At 47.2% G+C, this 14176-nt stretch overlaps 1 protein-coding gene across 1 annotated transcript in view; it reads right to left on the reverse strand.

Annotated features, from left to right (window-relative positions):
• The window catches only part of ano3 (anoctamin 3), a 313721-nt gene extending 299855 nt beyond the window's left edge, over positions 1 to 13866 (reverse strand). The window contains exon 1 of the mRNA XM_038808322.1: positions 13748 to 13866. Within this exon, the coding sequence (XP_038664250.1) occupies positions 13748 to 13853 (106 nt within the window). The 5' untranslated portion in view covers positions 13854 to 13866. The remainder of the gene's footprint in view (positions 1 to 13747) is intronic.
• Positions 13867 to 14176: the final 310 nt, after the last annotated feature.

Raw genomic sequence — 14176 nt, forward strand, 5'->3', positions numbered from 1 at the left:
TCAGATGGGTTTATAAGACAATCGTCAGATTTTTATTGAATCCAAATGTCACCACCCGCCATGGTGGAATTCGTACCCAGGTTCCAAGGGCAATGCACTGGATCACCAGTCCAGTGACAATATCACAATGCCATTGCCACCCCTCCAGAAACACGCACCGATCATCTGTCCACATGCAGGCTGTGGTGAGTTCCAAACAAATGTGAAATCTGTCCAAGAAAGGACAGAACCTCGTGTCATTTACGAGGTGTTTCAACATGCAGATGTGAGCCAGGGGTTTTGCTTTGTGGGGTATGATTATTATACTTAGAACATAGAACATTACGGCGCAGTACAGGACCTTTGGCCCTCGATGTTGCGCCGACCTGTGAAACCCCTCGAAAGCCCATCTACACTATTCCCTTATCGTCCATATGTCTATCCAATGACCATTTGAATGCGTTTAGTGTTGGCGAGTCCACTACTGTTGCAGGCAGGGCATTCCACGCCCTTACTACTTTCCACAACCAGGAGTCATAATAATTCTTCAGAAGTTGTTATCCACCGAAGTGGTATGCAAGTGGGAGTACTTGGCCAACTCGAGGAAGTTGTGTGTTGTTGATGGTGAGGAGCTGTAGTAAATGCAACAGCTGGCGACCACCAGTGAGCTAACTAACAATGATGAGTTTATTAGCAAACAAAACGTATATAATTCACTATAATTGATGTCTTTATTCACAGCACTAAGATCACCACTGACTGTAAAAGCTCGCACTCTGCACCAACATCCACTACGCTTGATCCCCATTGGCGATCGGGTCACATGACCCTTCCGATCTATCCCTTAAAAGGGCTAGTTACTACATCCCACCCCCTTTAAGTCCCTTATTACATAATACATTGATAGCTGGTACAACTTTCAAAACATGAGCATTAATGAACAATTTGTAACATAGTTTAGCAAACGCACTTTGACCTGCCTCTGGCTGATTAGCCTCTTCACTCCTTGGACAATCAACAACACAACTTGCTGGTGCGGTGGGATCAGGCAGTATCACTGGCCTTTGGGAGGGCTCCCGTTTCTGCAAATAATCAATGTGTTTCTTCAAAAACCTTCACTTCACAGGGCAGTGGCCCTGTCTTGGCCACCACTGTCAATCTGAAATGCTTTTCCCATATTTACTGAATCATGGTTCCTTTTCTGGCAACTCTGCCTTGTCTCCACCTTCCCCGCCAAATTTGGAACTTCCAGGTTCAATCCATCTCCAGCTCAGCTGGAGCTAGACCAGTCATGGAGTACGGGGTGGTTCTGTAGGCTAACAGGAACCATTCTACCTTGATTCCTCGTGATGCAGGTGATTGCTTCTTCAGAACGGCCTTGAACGTCTGATCCGCGCGTTCAGCCAACCCATTTTAGAAGGGGTGATACAGTGCAGCCCAAATATGCTTAATCCATTAAATGTCACAAACTTCTGGAATTTTGCACTTGTGAAAGCTGTTCAATTGTCCGAGACTTTGGGTACACCGTGGGTGGCGAAACATTGGCGCAGTTTGGACTTCATTTCAAATACCGCCAGCCATTATGAATGGGCATCCACTAACAAAAAGAAACATCATGGGGCCGGATTATCCGTCAACGGGATCCTCCATTTCGCCGAGCGCACTCACACTCACGGATTTCCCGACGGGGTGGGGGTGCCCACAATGGGAAATCCCATTGGCCGGCTGCCGGGACGGAAGATCCCACTGCCGCTGGGGGTGCGGCGCCAGAAAACGGGTGCGGCAGACAAAGAATCCCGCTAAAGGCCTATGAAGGGGCCAACATAACCCACGTGAACTCTCAACCGTGGGCGGCCCCACCATTCTCAGGGATGGAAGGGAGCTGCAGCAAACAATTTCTGGTGCCACTGCATTGTGTCGCAACCCTTTCTATATCCACATCGATGCCAGGCCATGGAATGGGGACGACTACTCTTGTTCCCCAAAGGAAGGCACCATCCTCGTAACTAAGCTCATCTTTCCTAAACTGATAAGTCTTCATTTCCTCCAAAGCTTTCTCATTTCGCTATTCATGCAGCATCATATGTTTAACCTTCGATAACAACGCGCCTCTATTAGACAAGTAATTATTTGCTGCGCTGCCTATGTCCATCTTCAGTGGTTGGCCATTCACTCACAACACCACTGTGATGAGGGCTACCTTGCCCGCTTTCACATTATTCAGCGGCAAAACATTCACCGCCTGGCAATCCTCTATATTATGCACTGCGGCTGAATTATTTACTCTGCTGGGACTGGGCAGGCCCTGCTTGTTTTTACACTTGTGACTCAAGTGTCCTTTTCTTCCACACACAAAGCACTTTGCTTCTCTAAATCTACACATTTCTGAGGCGTGCCTTCCCCACACCGATAGCACTCTGTATCATTCCTGGGCTGTTGTTTAAATCTTCTATACTTTGCGGCTCTACTGGCTTCTACGTTATTCCCTCAACTTAAAGCATTGCCTCCATTCCAGCCGCCAATGTTGCTCACAGCGTCCCGCCCTAACTGGTGGGCTCCTGGCTGTTCACTTTGCAGCTCTTGGGCACCGTTCTCAGCGGGCTCTATCGCTGAAGTCATTTACAACGCCTTTTTTAAAAAGTTAACTCTGACTCAGCTAACAATTTTCTCTGTATAGCAGCATTGTTTACACCACATTCTAATCGGTCCCTTAACATGTCTTTCAATGCTGCCCCAAATTCCCAACGCTCCGGGATTTGTCTAAAGGCTGCAATGGTCTCCCCAGGACTTCTCCCCAGGGAGTTAAATTCATACCTTTATAATATCACTGAGGGCTTAGGGTGGTAAACCCCCTTTGCTAGCTCAATGAGCTCTGCAAATGCCTTAGTGTCGGGGGTATTCAGGGAAGTTAAACTTCAGATCAAGTTATACGTCTGGGTCCCATGTGCAGTCAATTATTCAACTTTCTTAGTATCCTCCCCCTCCATTTTATTAGCATGGATATAATATTCCAAATGCTCTACATACTGTACCCAGTCTTCTGGAGCAGCTTCTAATTTTAAGAAGAGAGGCATGACTACCTTTTTCTCCTTTTTCCGGCTGGGCTCGATTGGACCTGCTCTGCAACTCTTTCAACTGAACTTTCCCTCAAAATTCTTTCTTTGGTGCAATCTGGGTCACTGTTTTTTTTTCTTGTGGTAAATGCAGCAATTGCCGACCAATTAGCTAACTGACAACGGGTTTATTAAGAATTCAGACTATATACAGAGCACTATAATCAACGTCTTCATTCTCAGCACCGGGATCACAACTGGCTGCCATAATCCACACTCTGCATCGAAATCCACACGCTTGTTCCCCATTGGATGATGGGGCCACATGACCCTTCCGATACATGGCCCCTTAAAGGGCCCAACTACTACAGGAGCCAACTCACAACCACAGATAATATTAACAAGAAATTCTCTTGAAAAAAGTCCATATGCATTTGTATATCTTCCATTATCCGAGGATATCCTAAAGTGCTTTCCAGCAAATACAATGTACAACTTTTCCGAAGTGTTATCGTTGCTGTAATAAAGGGGATGTGACAGTGAATTTACATATCGCAAGGTTCCAGAGGCAGTACTGAGATAAATTACCAGGACATTTGCTTTAAGGTTTTAAAATGTCAGACTAGAATTCTCCAATTCACAATGATCCCTGCAGTTTGCTCTCTGGCTGCTTATGACTAAACAATTTAATTGGAAAAATAACTTTTCTTTCAAATGAAATTTTAAAGCAGATCAGTCTGTAAATGTGTATTTTGTTCTCCTTTATATTAAGAACATTGGTCATAACGGAACGACATTATGTTGGAAACCTGCTTAACAGTCTCTGCCTCATTTGTACATGTTTACTAACTTTCATTAAAAAGGTGGATCATTATGAAGGCGGATGCATCGTAGATGCAGTTCTGGTCTCCCTTTTTTGAAAAAAGCTATACTTGTGTTGGAAGCATTCCAGAGAAGGTTCACTCAACTCATTCCTGGGATGAACGGCTTATTTTATGAAGAAAGGTTGAACAGGTTGGGCCTGTGGTATTACCATAACTGAAAGAACTGCAAGGGTGAATGAAATGTCTAGAATAACCACTAGAGGGAGCTACATTTACAAGTATATAAGACATTGATGCTCAGCCTTGTGGGAAAGAGAGCAGTGAAGGAGTTAGCTAGAGACAGACTGAAGTGGAGAGTGGAGTGTGAGTAAGAGCAAATCATAGTTTATAATAGTATTGAGATTAGTTGCAGATGAGTGTAGATGATATGTTAATAATCAACTGTGTATTATTTAGGAGTACATGTCGAATCCAAATTAGTAGTGTTAATAAATTTATAGCTTTGTTTAAGTTCAAATTAGTTTGTGGTCTTTGTAAACGCTATGCCAACTATCCTGAAATAAGCAACACAAAGAACACCACAGGGCCCACTGGAGTTTCAAAGAATGGGAAGCAATATTATTGAAACATAGGAGATGCTGAGGGGACTTGATAGGCTGGATGCCAAGGGTGGATACTGAGAGGAAGTTTAGTCTTGTGGGGAGACTAGATTGAGAGGGGTATGGTTTAGGAATAAAAGGTCTCCCTTTTAATATGGAGATGAGGATTTTTTTTTCAGGTGATCGTTGGTCTGTGGAATTCCCTTTCCCAGAAAACAGTGGAGGCTGGATCAGTGAATTTGTTCAGGGGAAGGCAGGGAAGAGATGCTGAGACCACGACCGGAGCATCCACGGGATGGCAGAGCAGGCTCGAAGGGCCGAATGGCTTTCTCCCTCCTCTTGTGTCCTACGTTCTACCGGAATACCAAAGTCTACAATAGAAATACGGCGCTCAGCATTCCAAATGATGCAAATATATTTATCCACTTCAAAATAACAACAGATTTGGACGCAAGATGGTGGGCCTGAAATGTTACCCTCTCTCGAAGGACGCTGCCAGGCCGGCTGAGCGATTCCAGCATCTTAGAACATAGAACAGTACAGCACAGAACAGGCCCTTCGGCCCTCGATGTTGTGCCAAGCAAATGATCACCCTACTCAAACCCACGTATCCACCCTATACCCGTAACCCAACAACCCACCCACCCTTAACCTTACTTTTTAGGACACTACGGGCAATTTAGCATGGCCAATCCACCTAACCCGCACATCTTTGGACTTTTTCACATGTCCGCCATCTGCAATGTTTATCTGGTCAGGCGTTGCCTGCGGCACATTCGGGTCAGGAATGAGCAGGAGCTGTTTGCTGAATCAGATCAATTTTCACCTTCACCGCAACGAATCCCAAACGAACAGTAAAAATGCTGGTAAACCTGAGACTTTGCAACGTAAGGGAAAATTAACCCGATAGATCGAAGGAGGGAATTTTTTTTTAGGGTTAGTTGCATTTCAGAGACTGTGAAACTTGAACTGATCAAAAACAATGCAGTCTTTCTGTGACTGACTGACGTGAAATCCTATTGAGGAACAGTGGAACCAGCAACACGGTTTGAAAATTAGTTCAATTCATTTGGTTCCGTCATCCAATCTGCTTTAAACCCTGAAAACTAAAAGTTCCGAGATAATGGCCTGGATGCTCCACTTCATAATATCGGAAGCGTGAATCGCTATCGGGCGGAGAATCGATGTTTATTAAAATACCGAGGTTTGCGCCTGACGCCCGCTCTAGTCCCTCGCTAGCAGCGATATCAATGTTTGTTCCCCGCGCTGGTGGATTGGTGAAATACTGTAATTTGCATAGATTTAAATCTCATTAGCGGTTTGGACACAACATGCTGTACTCTTCGGCAGGCGTCTTGTGGCACAAATTAGTGCAAGTATTTCTTTCTTTTTTTAAAAATAAATTTAGAGTACCCAATTCATTTCTTCCAATTAAGGGGCAATTTTAGTGTGGCCAATTCACTCTGCACATCTTTGGTTTGTAGGGGTGATATCCACACAGACACGGGGAGAATGTGCAAACTCCACACGGACAGTGACCCAGAGCCGGGATCGAACCTGGGACCTCGGCACCGTGAGGCAGCAATGCTAACCACTGTGCCACCGTGCTGCCTTTAGTGCAAGTATTTCTAAGTAGGCCCTGGGCGCCATGGCTGCGGAGGGGGAGCGGGAGACAAAGAAAACATTGAAAACCCCTCAAAACATTCCGGGCTTGCTGGGGGTGGCTGCCTGGGCCGGGGGTAGTAGCGATAAGTGACTTGGTGCCATGTCCGTGGACTCGGGATGTCCCCCTCGGGATCAGGGTGGTCTTGCTCAGAGTGTCATTGGTGCAGTCCATGGACTCCTTTGGTGCTACTTACAGGCTCCAGGCTGCTTGCACTGCTGAATGCTGCCTGTGTCCTTTGACATAGAAGGGCTCTGGTCATCTGGGAGCCCACCCAGGCTGCCCCTCTGGACACCCTCATACCCCAGCTGTTTTATCAAGGAGCTGGGCGTGGACAGGCTCAATTAGGGGCCCGCCAGCTGTTGGCACTCCTCTGAAGTGATGTCCCACTGCAGAACAATAACGGGATCAGCAGAGTTCACCCCAACCAGGGTACGCCTGCACCGTAGCCGTTGGAACCCTCCCAGGTTTCCTGCCCCTCTGCCTCTGCCACCCTCATCCAGGTGCTGTTCAGGAGGGCTCGCCTGAGTCTACAGCCCACTCTGTGGAAGAGGGTGTCCCTCCGGCCCACACTGCCATGGAGTTGTGGGTCCACCTCGAACACCCGAACCCATGGGGGCAGATCTTCGGTGAGCCATCCTCATGGCTGCAGTGGGTGTGTGGTTAGTGGAGCGGTTTGGCTCTTTGGCGCTAACTCTGGCCTCAGTGATTAGAACATCCGCTGGGCCGGGAATTGCTCCGATTTCGCGCCTATTTGCATGTCCTGACTCGCTTTAAGAATAGAGTTCCCGACGGAAGTGAGAATCACAAGCTATTCAGTCCTGGCGGCAACATGTAGGGCTGGATCCTCCGCACCCCGACGCTGAAATCCAGGGGCAAAGAATCCAGTTTCACGCATGGAATCGGGACGGCACCGGTTCCTCGACTGTCCGGCCCCTGAAAAGCGGCGCCGCGCATTCACCACCTGCGGCCGTTGCCAGAGACCTGCCCTGATATTCTTCGCCCAGGACGGGCCGAAGCCCCGACGGCGTATTTCTTTTTTTTTTTTAATTTAGATTAGCCAATTATTTTTTCCAATTAAGGGGCAATTTAGCGTGGCCAATCCACCTACTCTGCACATTTTTGGGTTGTGCGAAACCCACGCAGACACGGGGAGAACGTGCAAACTCCACACGGACAGTGACCCAGAGCCGGGATCGAACCTGGGACCTCAGCGCCGTGAGGCGGTTGTGCTAGCCACTAGGCCACCGTGCTGCCCTCGACGGCGTATTTCTAATGTGGTCCCAGCCATTCAAGAAAATCGCGAGGTGCCTGCAGACTCAGTCCGCGGCCGCCATGGTCGGGGTCGGGCCAATTGGAGGACAGGGGGGGCCTCATACGGGACTGAGCCTTGTACGGTCGGTCCAGGTCGGGCACGCAGCCGATTGGGGGCACTATTTCTGTGGTCCAGGTCTGTGGTCTGAGTCCGCCATGAAGCAAGGCGTGGCCACCGGAGGCAGGTGCCGTACGCATGCGCGACCTCTGACCTGGAAGTGCGGGGGGGCCGTTTCGGCAGCTGGAGATGCAAGCTTCACAACAGCTGCCTACTGGCGCCCTGAAAGGCTGTGAATCTGTGGCCTTTTGACGTCAATTTTTATATATTAGTGAGGGAGCGAGGAAGGAGTTTGGGAAAAAAGGTTGGCTTATAGAGAGAGGAAGAGATGAGTAAAGCAGAGTACACAGCCTAGCTACTCTTGTGAGGTAACAAAAATGATTCATGCCCTGTGTTTAGGGCTGGGATCTTCTGGCCCTGCCCACCGCTGGAACTGTCCACTCCCACCGAACGTCAATGGACTTTGAGCAGGATAACCACCTTCCTCAAGGCGGGTCTCGCCTTGACAGGAGTGGAACATCCCAGCCCTATGGGGCAGCACGGTGGCACAGTGGTTAGCATTGCTGCCTCACGGCGCCGAGGACGCGGGTTCGAATCCCAGCTCTGGGTCACTGTCCGTGCGGAGTTTGCACATTCTCCCCAGGTCTGCGTGGGTCTCACCCCCACAACCCAAAGATGTGCAGGGTAGGTGGATTGGCCACGCTAAATTGCCCCTCAATTGGAAAAAAAATAATTAGGTACTCTAAATTTGTAAAATAAAAGAAAATCCCCAGCCCCAGTTCTCAGCGGTGACAGTCCTGAAACTGGTGACCTCTGGACTCCTTCTCTATGCCTAATGGGACAGAACATTTGACAATGCAATTCGGGAATGGGAGTACGCTCCTCACCCCCACCTCTTCCAGAACCACCTCCAGGAAGACTTCTGACAACCCTGGGGGCTTTGCCTGCAAGTCATTTCATTGAATATTCTTCATCTAGAACTTTGACATTGGGAGTAGTAAGTAGTGAGAGTAACCTCTCTTTAAGAGATAATTTCCCACTTTAAATAAGCTTTTGTCTGACCCATGTTCCTCGCCGCTGTTAGGATACTGTCCTGTGTTCCCTGTTAATGCCCATTCTGCTGCCTGTTCTGATCTACATACTGCAGGCTTGCTGCTGCAAAGTTACTCAACACTTTGGGATTTCTGTTTAAATTTTAGTCTTTGGACACTGGAAACAATCCCCCCCTCCCCCCCCCCCCCCCCCCACCCCCCGATGGGCTGGTCCATAAACATCCCCTTTTCGGCTCAGTGGCAGAACCTGTGATGTAGTTTGATGGACTTGGGAAGCAGCCGATCAGTGTGTATGGAATTACCAGCCTTCTCCTATCGGGGCCTGTGGTTAGTGAAGCCAGTCAGAAACTTTCAGGGAAGAGGCAGGTCTTCTGGAGAGTGCCGTCTTTTGTTCAGTTCTGTGAGCAAAGCCAGCGAGCAAGAAGCCTGAAGACTCCCTCTCACTCCTCTCTCTCTCTCTACCAGACAATTCTAAGAGAGATTCTAGCCGAATCTGTGAAGACTTTCTTATTCAAAGGGGCCCAGACAGACATCAGAACTGGGAAATAGATCATGAGTGTGAAAGTGCAAGTTTTCCCAAAGGTCAGTAACCATCGAAATGTAGCTCAGGTGCTGGGACCTGCTGAAGAATTGAAGCTTAAAGTGGAAGCATTTGTGATAAAGCCGGCAGAGTTTTGACCAGGAATCAGGCCAGTAAAAAGTGCTAAATTCCAGGATCTGAACTGTATTAATCTCACAGGGAGGCAAAATGTCCCTCTGGTGGTAGAAAGGCAGAAGTGCACTGATCTGAGCATCCTGTGTACAGCACCATCTGGTGGCCGAAGGGCAGAATCGCACTGACCTGGAATTTTTAGGTGAGACAGCATCTGGTGGTCGAAGGACGGAATTACGCCAACCTGAATCTGACTGCTGCAACTACAGCAGTGAAGACTCATCTCAAACCTACCCTTTAATTCCCTTTTTCTTTTTATCCCCAAAAGCCCTTACCTTGTGTCTGTCTTGTGTTTGTCTGGATAGAGGGTGGGATGGGGTCTTGGGATTAGGTAGTCCAGTCGACTATTATTTTATTATTTCTTCATATGTTCATTTTTTCTTCTATTTAACAATAAATAGTTTGTTGATGTTTTACTTATAAAACTGGTGTCTAATTAATTGGAGCAGTCAAGGTTAAAGGCCTTTGTAAAATATAAATTATTGGTCAATTCACTTATGTTGGGACTTCGGGGTCTGTGAGGCTAGAATTGATCGTGCCTCATCCAGATTGTCATAACACAGTTCAAATTTGTAAGTTCCTGAAGTTACGTGCTGTTACCTTCGCCACTGAACTCATTCCTAATATTTTCATTAAAACAGAAAATACGGGAAATATTCAGCAGCCCAGACAGCATCGGTGGAGAAAGAAACAGAGTTGACAATTTTGTTGATGGTTGATGGCCTCTCATAGTTTGCCCTTAAATCTCCTTTACCCAAGTTCAAGTTATTTTATATATATATCTATTAGCGTGATCGTAGCTATGGTGTCTAGCTCAGGCCTTCAACACAATGCATCTGCACTGCCTCCCAGGATACTCAGGCACAACTCCAAAGGACATCTACTCCTATGGGGGCTGGTTTAGCTCACTGGGCTAATCGCTGGATTTTAAAGCAGAACAAGCAGGCCAGCAGCACGGTTCGATTCCCGTACCAGCCTCCCCGGACAGGCGCCGGAATGTGGCGACTAGGGGCTTTTCACAGTAACTTCATTGAAGCCTACTCGTGACAATAAGTGATTTTCATTTCATTTTTCATTTTCATTGAATAAAACAGAACTTCTGGTTTTCACAAGTCACTGCTCTGCATTGTAACCCCCATGTCCATTAACAAGTACACATTGAAAGATTGTGGGTGATGAATTCTTTGACACATGCTAGTCATCGCCAGACTGCCTTTCTGGCAGTGCAGAATCAGAAGCTGGCTTTAATCTGTAGTCATGGATGTGTACCAGAGGCGGGTTGTAAAAGCTTGTGCAAAAAGCCTGGAAGTGTGAAAGCAAGGTGTCGTGGGCAGCCATTAGTGGCTCTATTAGGCAAACCACTTTACCACGAGGGACTGCTAAATGTACGGGTGTTTGTCTGAACACTATAACTAGCACAATAAAGATGGTCCTTGACTGTGTGAGCAAGAGGAGATTAGCATTGCAGATGCAACACCCTTCCTTCTAAGGCACAGATCAATTCTGTACTGAATCCAGATATGCATCTTGGGAGTCATTGTACAAAATAATGTCTGACTATCCAAATAAAGTTTACTATTGTGACAGCAAATTCTATTATGCAGAATATTTTGATGTAGTGTGTGTACATGACTTGTTCCTGTCACATCTAAACAAGCACAGGACTGACTGCATACCAGAGAAATGACTGGAAAAAAAGCAAATTACTGTGGATGCTGGAATCTGAAACCAAAAGAGAAAATGCTGGAAAATCTCAGCAGGTCTGACAGCATCTGTAAGGAGAGAAAAGAGCTAACGTTTCGAGTCCAGGTGATCCTTTGTCAAAGCTAAAAGGCATAGAAAGTGGGAGATATTAATACTATAGGGTGAGGGAATGAAAGATCAGTTATAGCCACAGAAACCAAGGGAAAAGAGAGCTACTGGCAGTCCCCAGAATGGATAAAAGGTGTGAAGTGCCAAAGAGCAGTGAAACTAAAATCAGAGGGTAGGTTGTGGCAGGGGTGGAAGTGGGGGAAAGGGGGACATAGGTGGGAGAGAGGAAAAATGAGAAAAAAGGGGGGAAGCAAAGGTAAGGAAAGAGGGGAAATAATAGGGGAAAAGAGTGGGGGGGGGGGGGAATGCATAACGAAAGACAAGAAAGCTGAGTTACATCCAATTGTGTCCGTGGCTGAGACAATCCCAGTTCTGACCATCAAGTCAGTGTGAAAGGCAGCAAGGTGAATTCATTGTTTAATTCAACAAATATAAACAAAGTATGAAGCCCAAAATGCAAATATTAGTATTAGCACAGGGAACTCTTATTTTTCTTTTGCTTTGCTTTCCTTCTTTTGTATTTCAATTAAACTGATTGTAAACTTAGATTTTGGCTGCAATAGGAGTTGACTTTAAATGTTGCTATGATAGTTATTGTCATCTTTGGAAGTAATTGGCAGCGACCATGGTGTGTGTCATCTCTGTATTGGGCCATGTCTTGTCTGATTTGTGAGCAGCATTCCCTTCCATTGCTGACACAGTTGAATTACGTTGGTCCGAGGTCGGCTGATCATTTATCCTCCGCTGGGCTCTCTTTACCTCCACCTGATCATTTTTACTATCCTTTACGTTTTCCACATCCTTCCTGAGTGCTCGACTTCAGTCACTCTGGTCTGCAGCGAGGACTGCCCACCCATTGACTCCTGTCCCGGTCAACCTGAAGTCTTGCTTGCAGACATCCCTTGTGTCGCAGACGAGGGCGACCTGTTGGTTTCATGCTAATTATAAGCTCACCATAGATAGAGCAGGGGCTGGATTCTCCGGTCCCCCTGCCGTGTGTTCCTCAACTGAGCGGCATTCACTGCTGGCTGAAGTTTCTTCTTCTCCCACCGCTTGTCGATGGGATTTCCCATGGAAGACGCTAAAAGCCGCTGCGAAACCTGTGGGCGGGCGTGCACTGCCGGCGACAAAAGAGAATCCCAACGACCGGAGAATTCTGTCTCATGACTTTGAGGATGTAACCATCACCCACTTGGCTCACATAACCCAGCCAACAGAGTCGTCACTGACTCAAGAGAGCAAATGTATTCGGGAATCTCTGCCTGCTGGGGTACTTCCATATTCCACACTCTGTCTTGCCAGGAGATGCCAAACATTCACCTGAGGAAGGGGAGGTGGAAGCTGTAAACTGCTTTTCGGTCTCGAGCCACAGCTCATTAATGTAAAGAAGGCGGTTGAGAACACCAGCCTGGTACACATAAAGCTTTGTATTTTCAGTTAGTTTGTTGTTGGTTGACACCCGGCCTCTAGGCTTTGCCATGACAGCTTTGGCCGTGGAAATCCTGGTGCGGATTTCGGCATCGAGGGATGAAATGTTGTCGGCAACCTTCAGAGTGAAGTTGTCAATGTGGGTGGAAGGCGGAGTCTCTACGTTCTGGCCCAGAACTTTGATCTTTCTGAGTCTGATTGTCGGTCCAGCCTTGCTGCCGGCCCGGGAGAAGAACTGATCTGCAAACTGTTGTGAGTGAATGTCAGTGCGGGACGGCATTGCAGTGTCATCGGCAAACAGCAACTCATGAATTAGGACATGACGCAGTTTGGTCTTGCCTCACATCCTTGCCGTGAGCTCTCGAATGGAGGTAGACACCCTCATTCGAGTCACTGAAAGTGTACAATAGCAGGAGGGAGAAAAATATACCAAAGAGAGTTGGGATGCTGTTCACGACCTTTCTCCTGTCGCTGTCGACGTGAGAGTATCGTGTGGATTGTCGATCTGCCAGCTCTCGGGGGAGATGTGCGACTTCAATAAACCATTTATCACAAATAAGAGAAAGTACATTTCCTGCGAGTAATTTGTACAGCATCAACCGTCGTGCATGTCAAATCCAAATCAACACAATTTCAAGATTTTGGATTCTGGGATTTGGTTAGTGTCAGGCATTGATCATTTTCATCGCTGCATTTAAAACACTGATTTGCCACACCTCAGGGCAAATTGGTGTTTAACACACTGAGCCTCAGGGCCTGTAACCATTTCTTCACTTGAACAGAAAGATTCACTTCAGCCACAATGCTGATAGATTCTATTTTTTCATTACAGATTTGTGCAAAGTTAGAAAGTTGTCACTACTTGGGAATATTCAGACATTTAAACACATATAGGGTTGGATTTTATGGGCCACACCAGGTGAGTTTTCAGCGGGGGTGGGGCCATGCAAAATATGAGGGGTACCCAGCCCACTACTTTCCCGCCCACCCAAACTGCACTGCACGTGGTGGGTGCGGGTGCGGGTAGGGTGCCAATATCAGCAGAACATCATTCAAGAGATGCACATTGACATTTCTCCACAAGACATCAATCCTCTTTTGTTCCTTTCCACCAGCACCCCAAATCCAACCCCTAACCCCCCACCCCCATCCCTTGGCTCCATTACCAACCAAAAATACCCAACTTACCTGGCTCCAGCATTCATCTTCCCTTCCCCATGCACCTGCTTGCAGTACCAGCAGCCCCCACTTACCAGGCGCTGGCACTGCGCTGCCTGGACTGCGAGAGTTGAGGGGCTTGCTCCCATTGAGGATTGAGCGGAGGTCCCACAATCGGACTGCTGAGCCCATTGTCAGCATGTAACGGCTGTGGGATGAGCTTCCTCCAGGTGTGTTGGCAGCCAACTGACTTTCTTTCTGGGGGAGCTGGGGGTCTGGGAGGGTGGGGAGGAGGATGCAAATTAGTCCCCTCCTCCCACATCCCAAAACTGAGCCTAATCCAGAGTCCCATCATTTTGTAAGAAGTAAGTTGCTTGATTGACAGGAGATGTCAAAGGAATTAATCATTTTTTTGCTTTCAAAATGAGAAACACTTAACAAATTTGTCCAAGTGGAACATAGCTATTAATAGCATGCAAAATGATTCAATAGCTTCCCATAGCCTCTAATGTACCATCCAACTG

The sequence above is a fragment of the Scyliorhinus canicula genome, chromosome 9 (genome assembly GCF_902713615.1).
Source record: "Scyliorhinus canicula chromosome 9, sScyCan1.1, whole genome shotgun sequence".
In the NCBI taxonomy this organism is placed as follows: domain Eukaryota; kingdom Metazoa; phylum Chordata; class Chondrichthyes; order Carcharhiniformes; family Scyliorhinidae; genus Scyliorhinus; species Scyliorhinus canicula.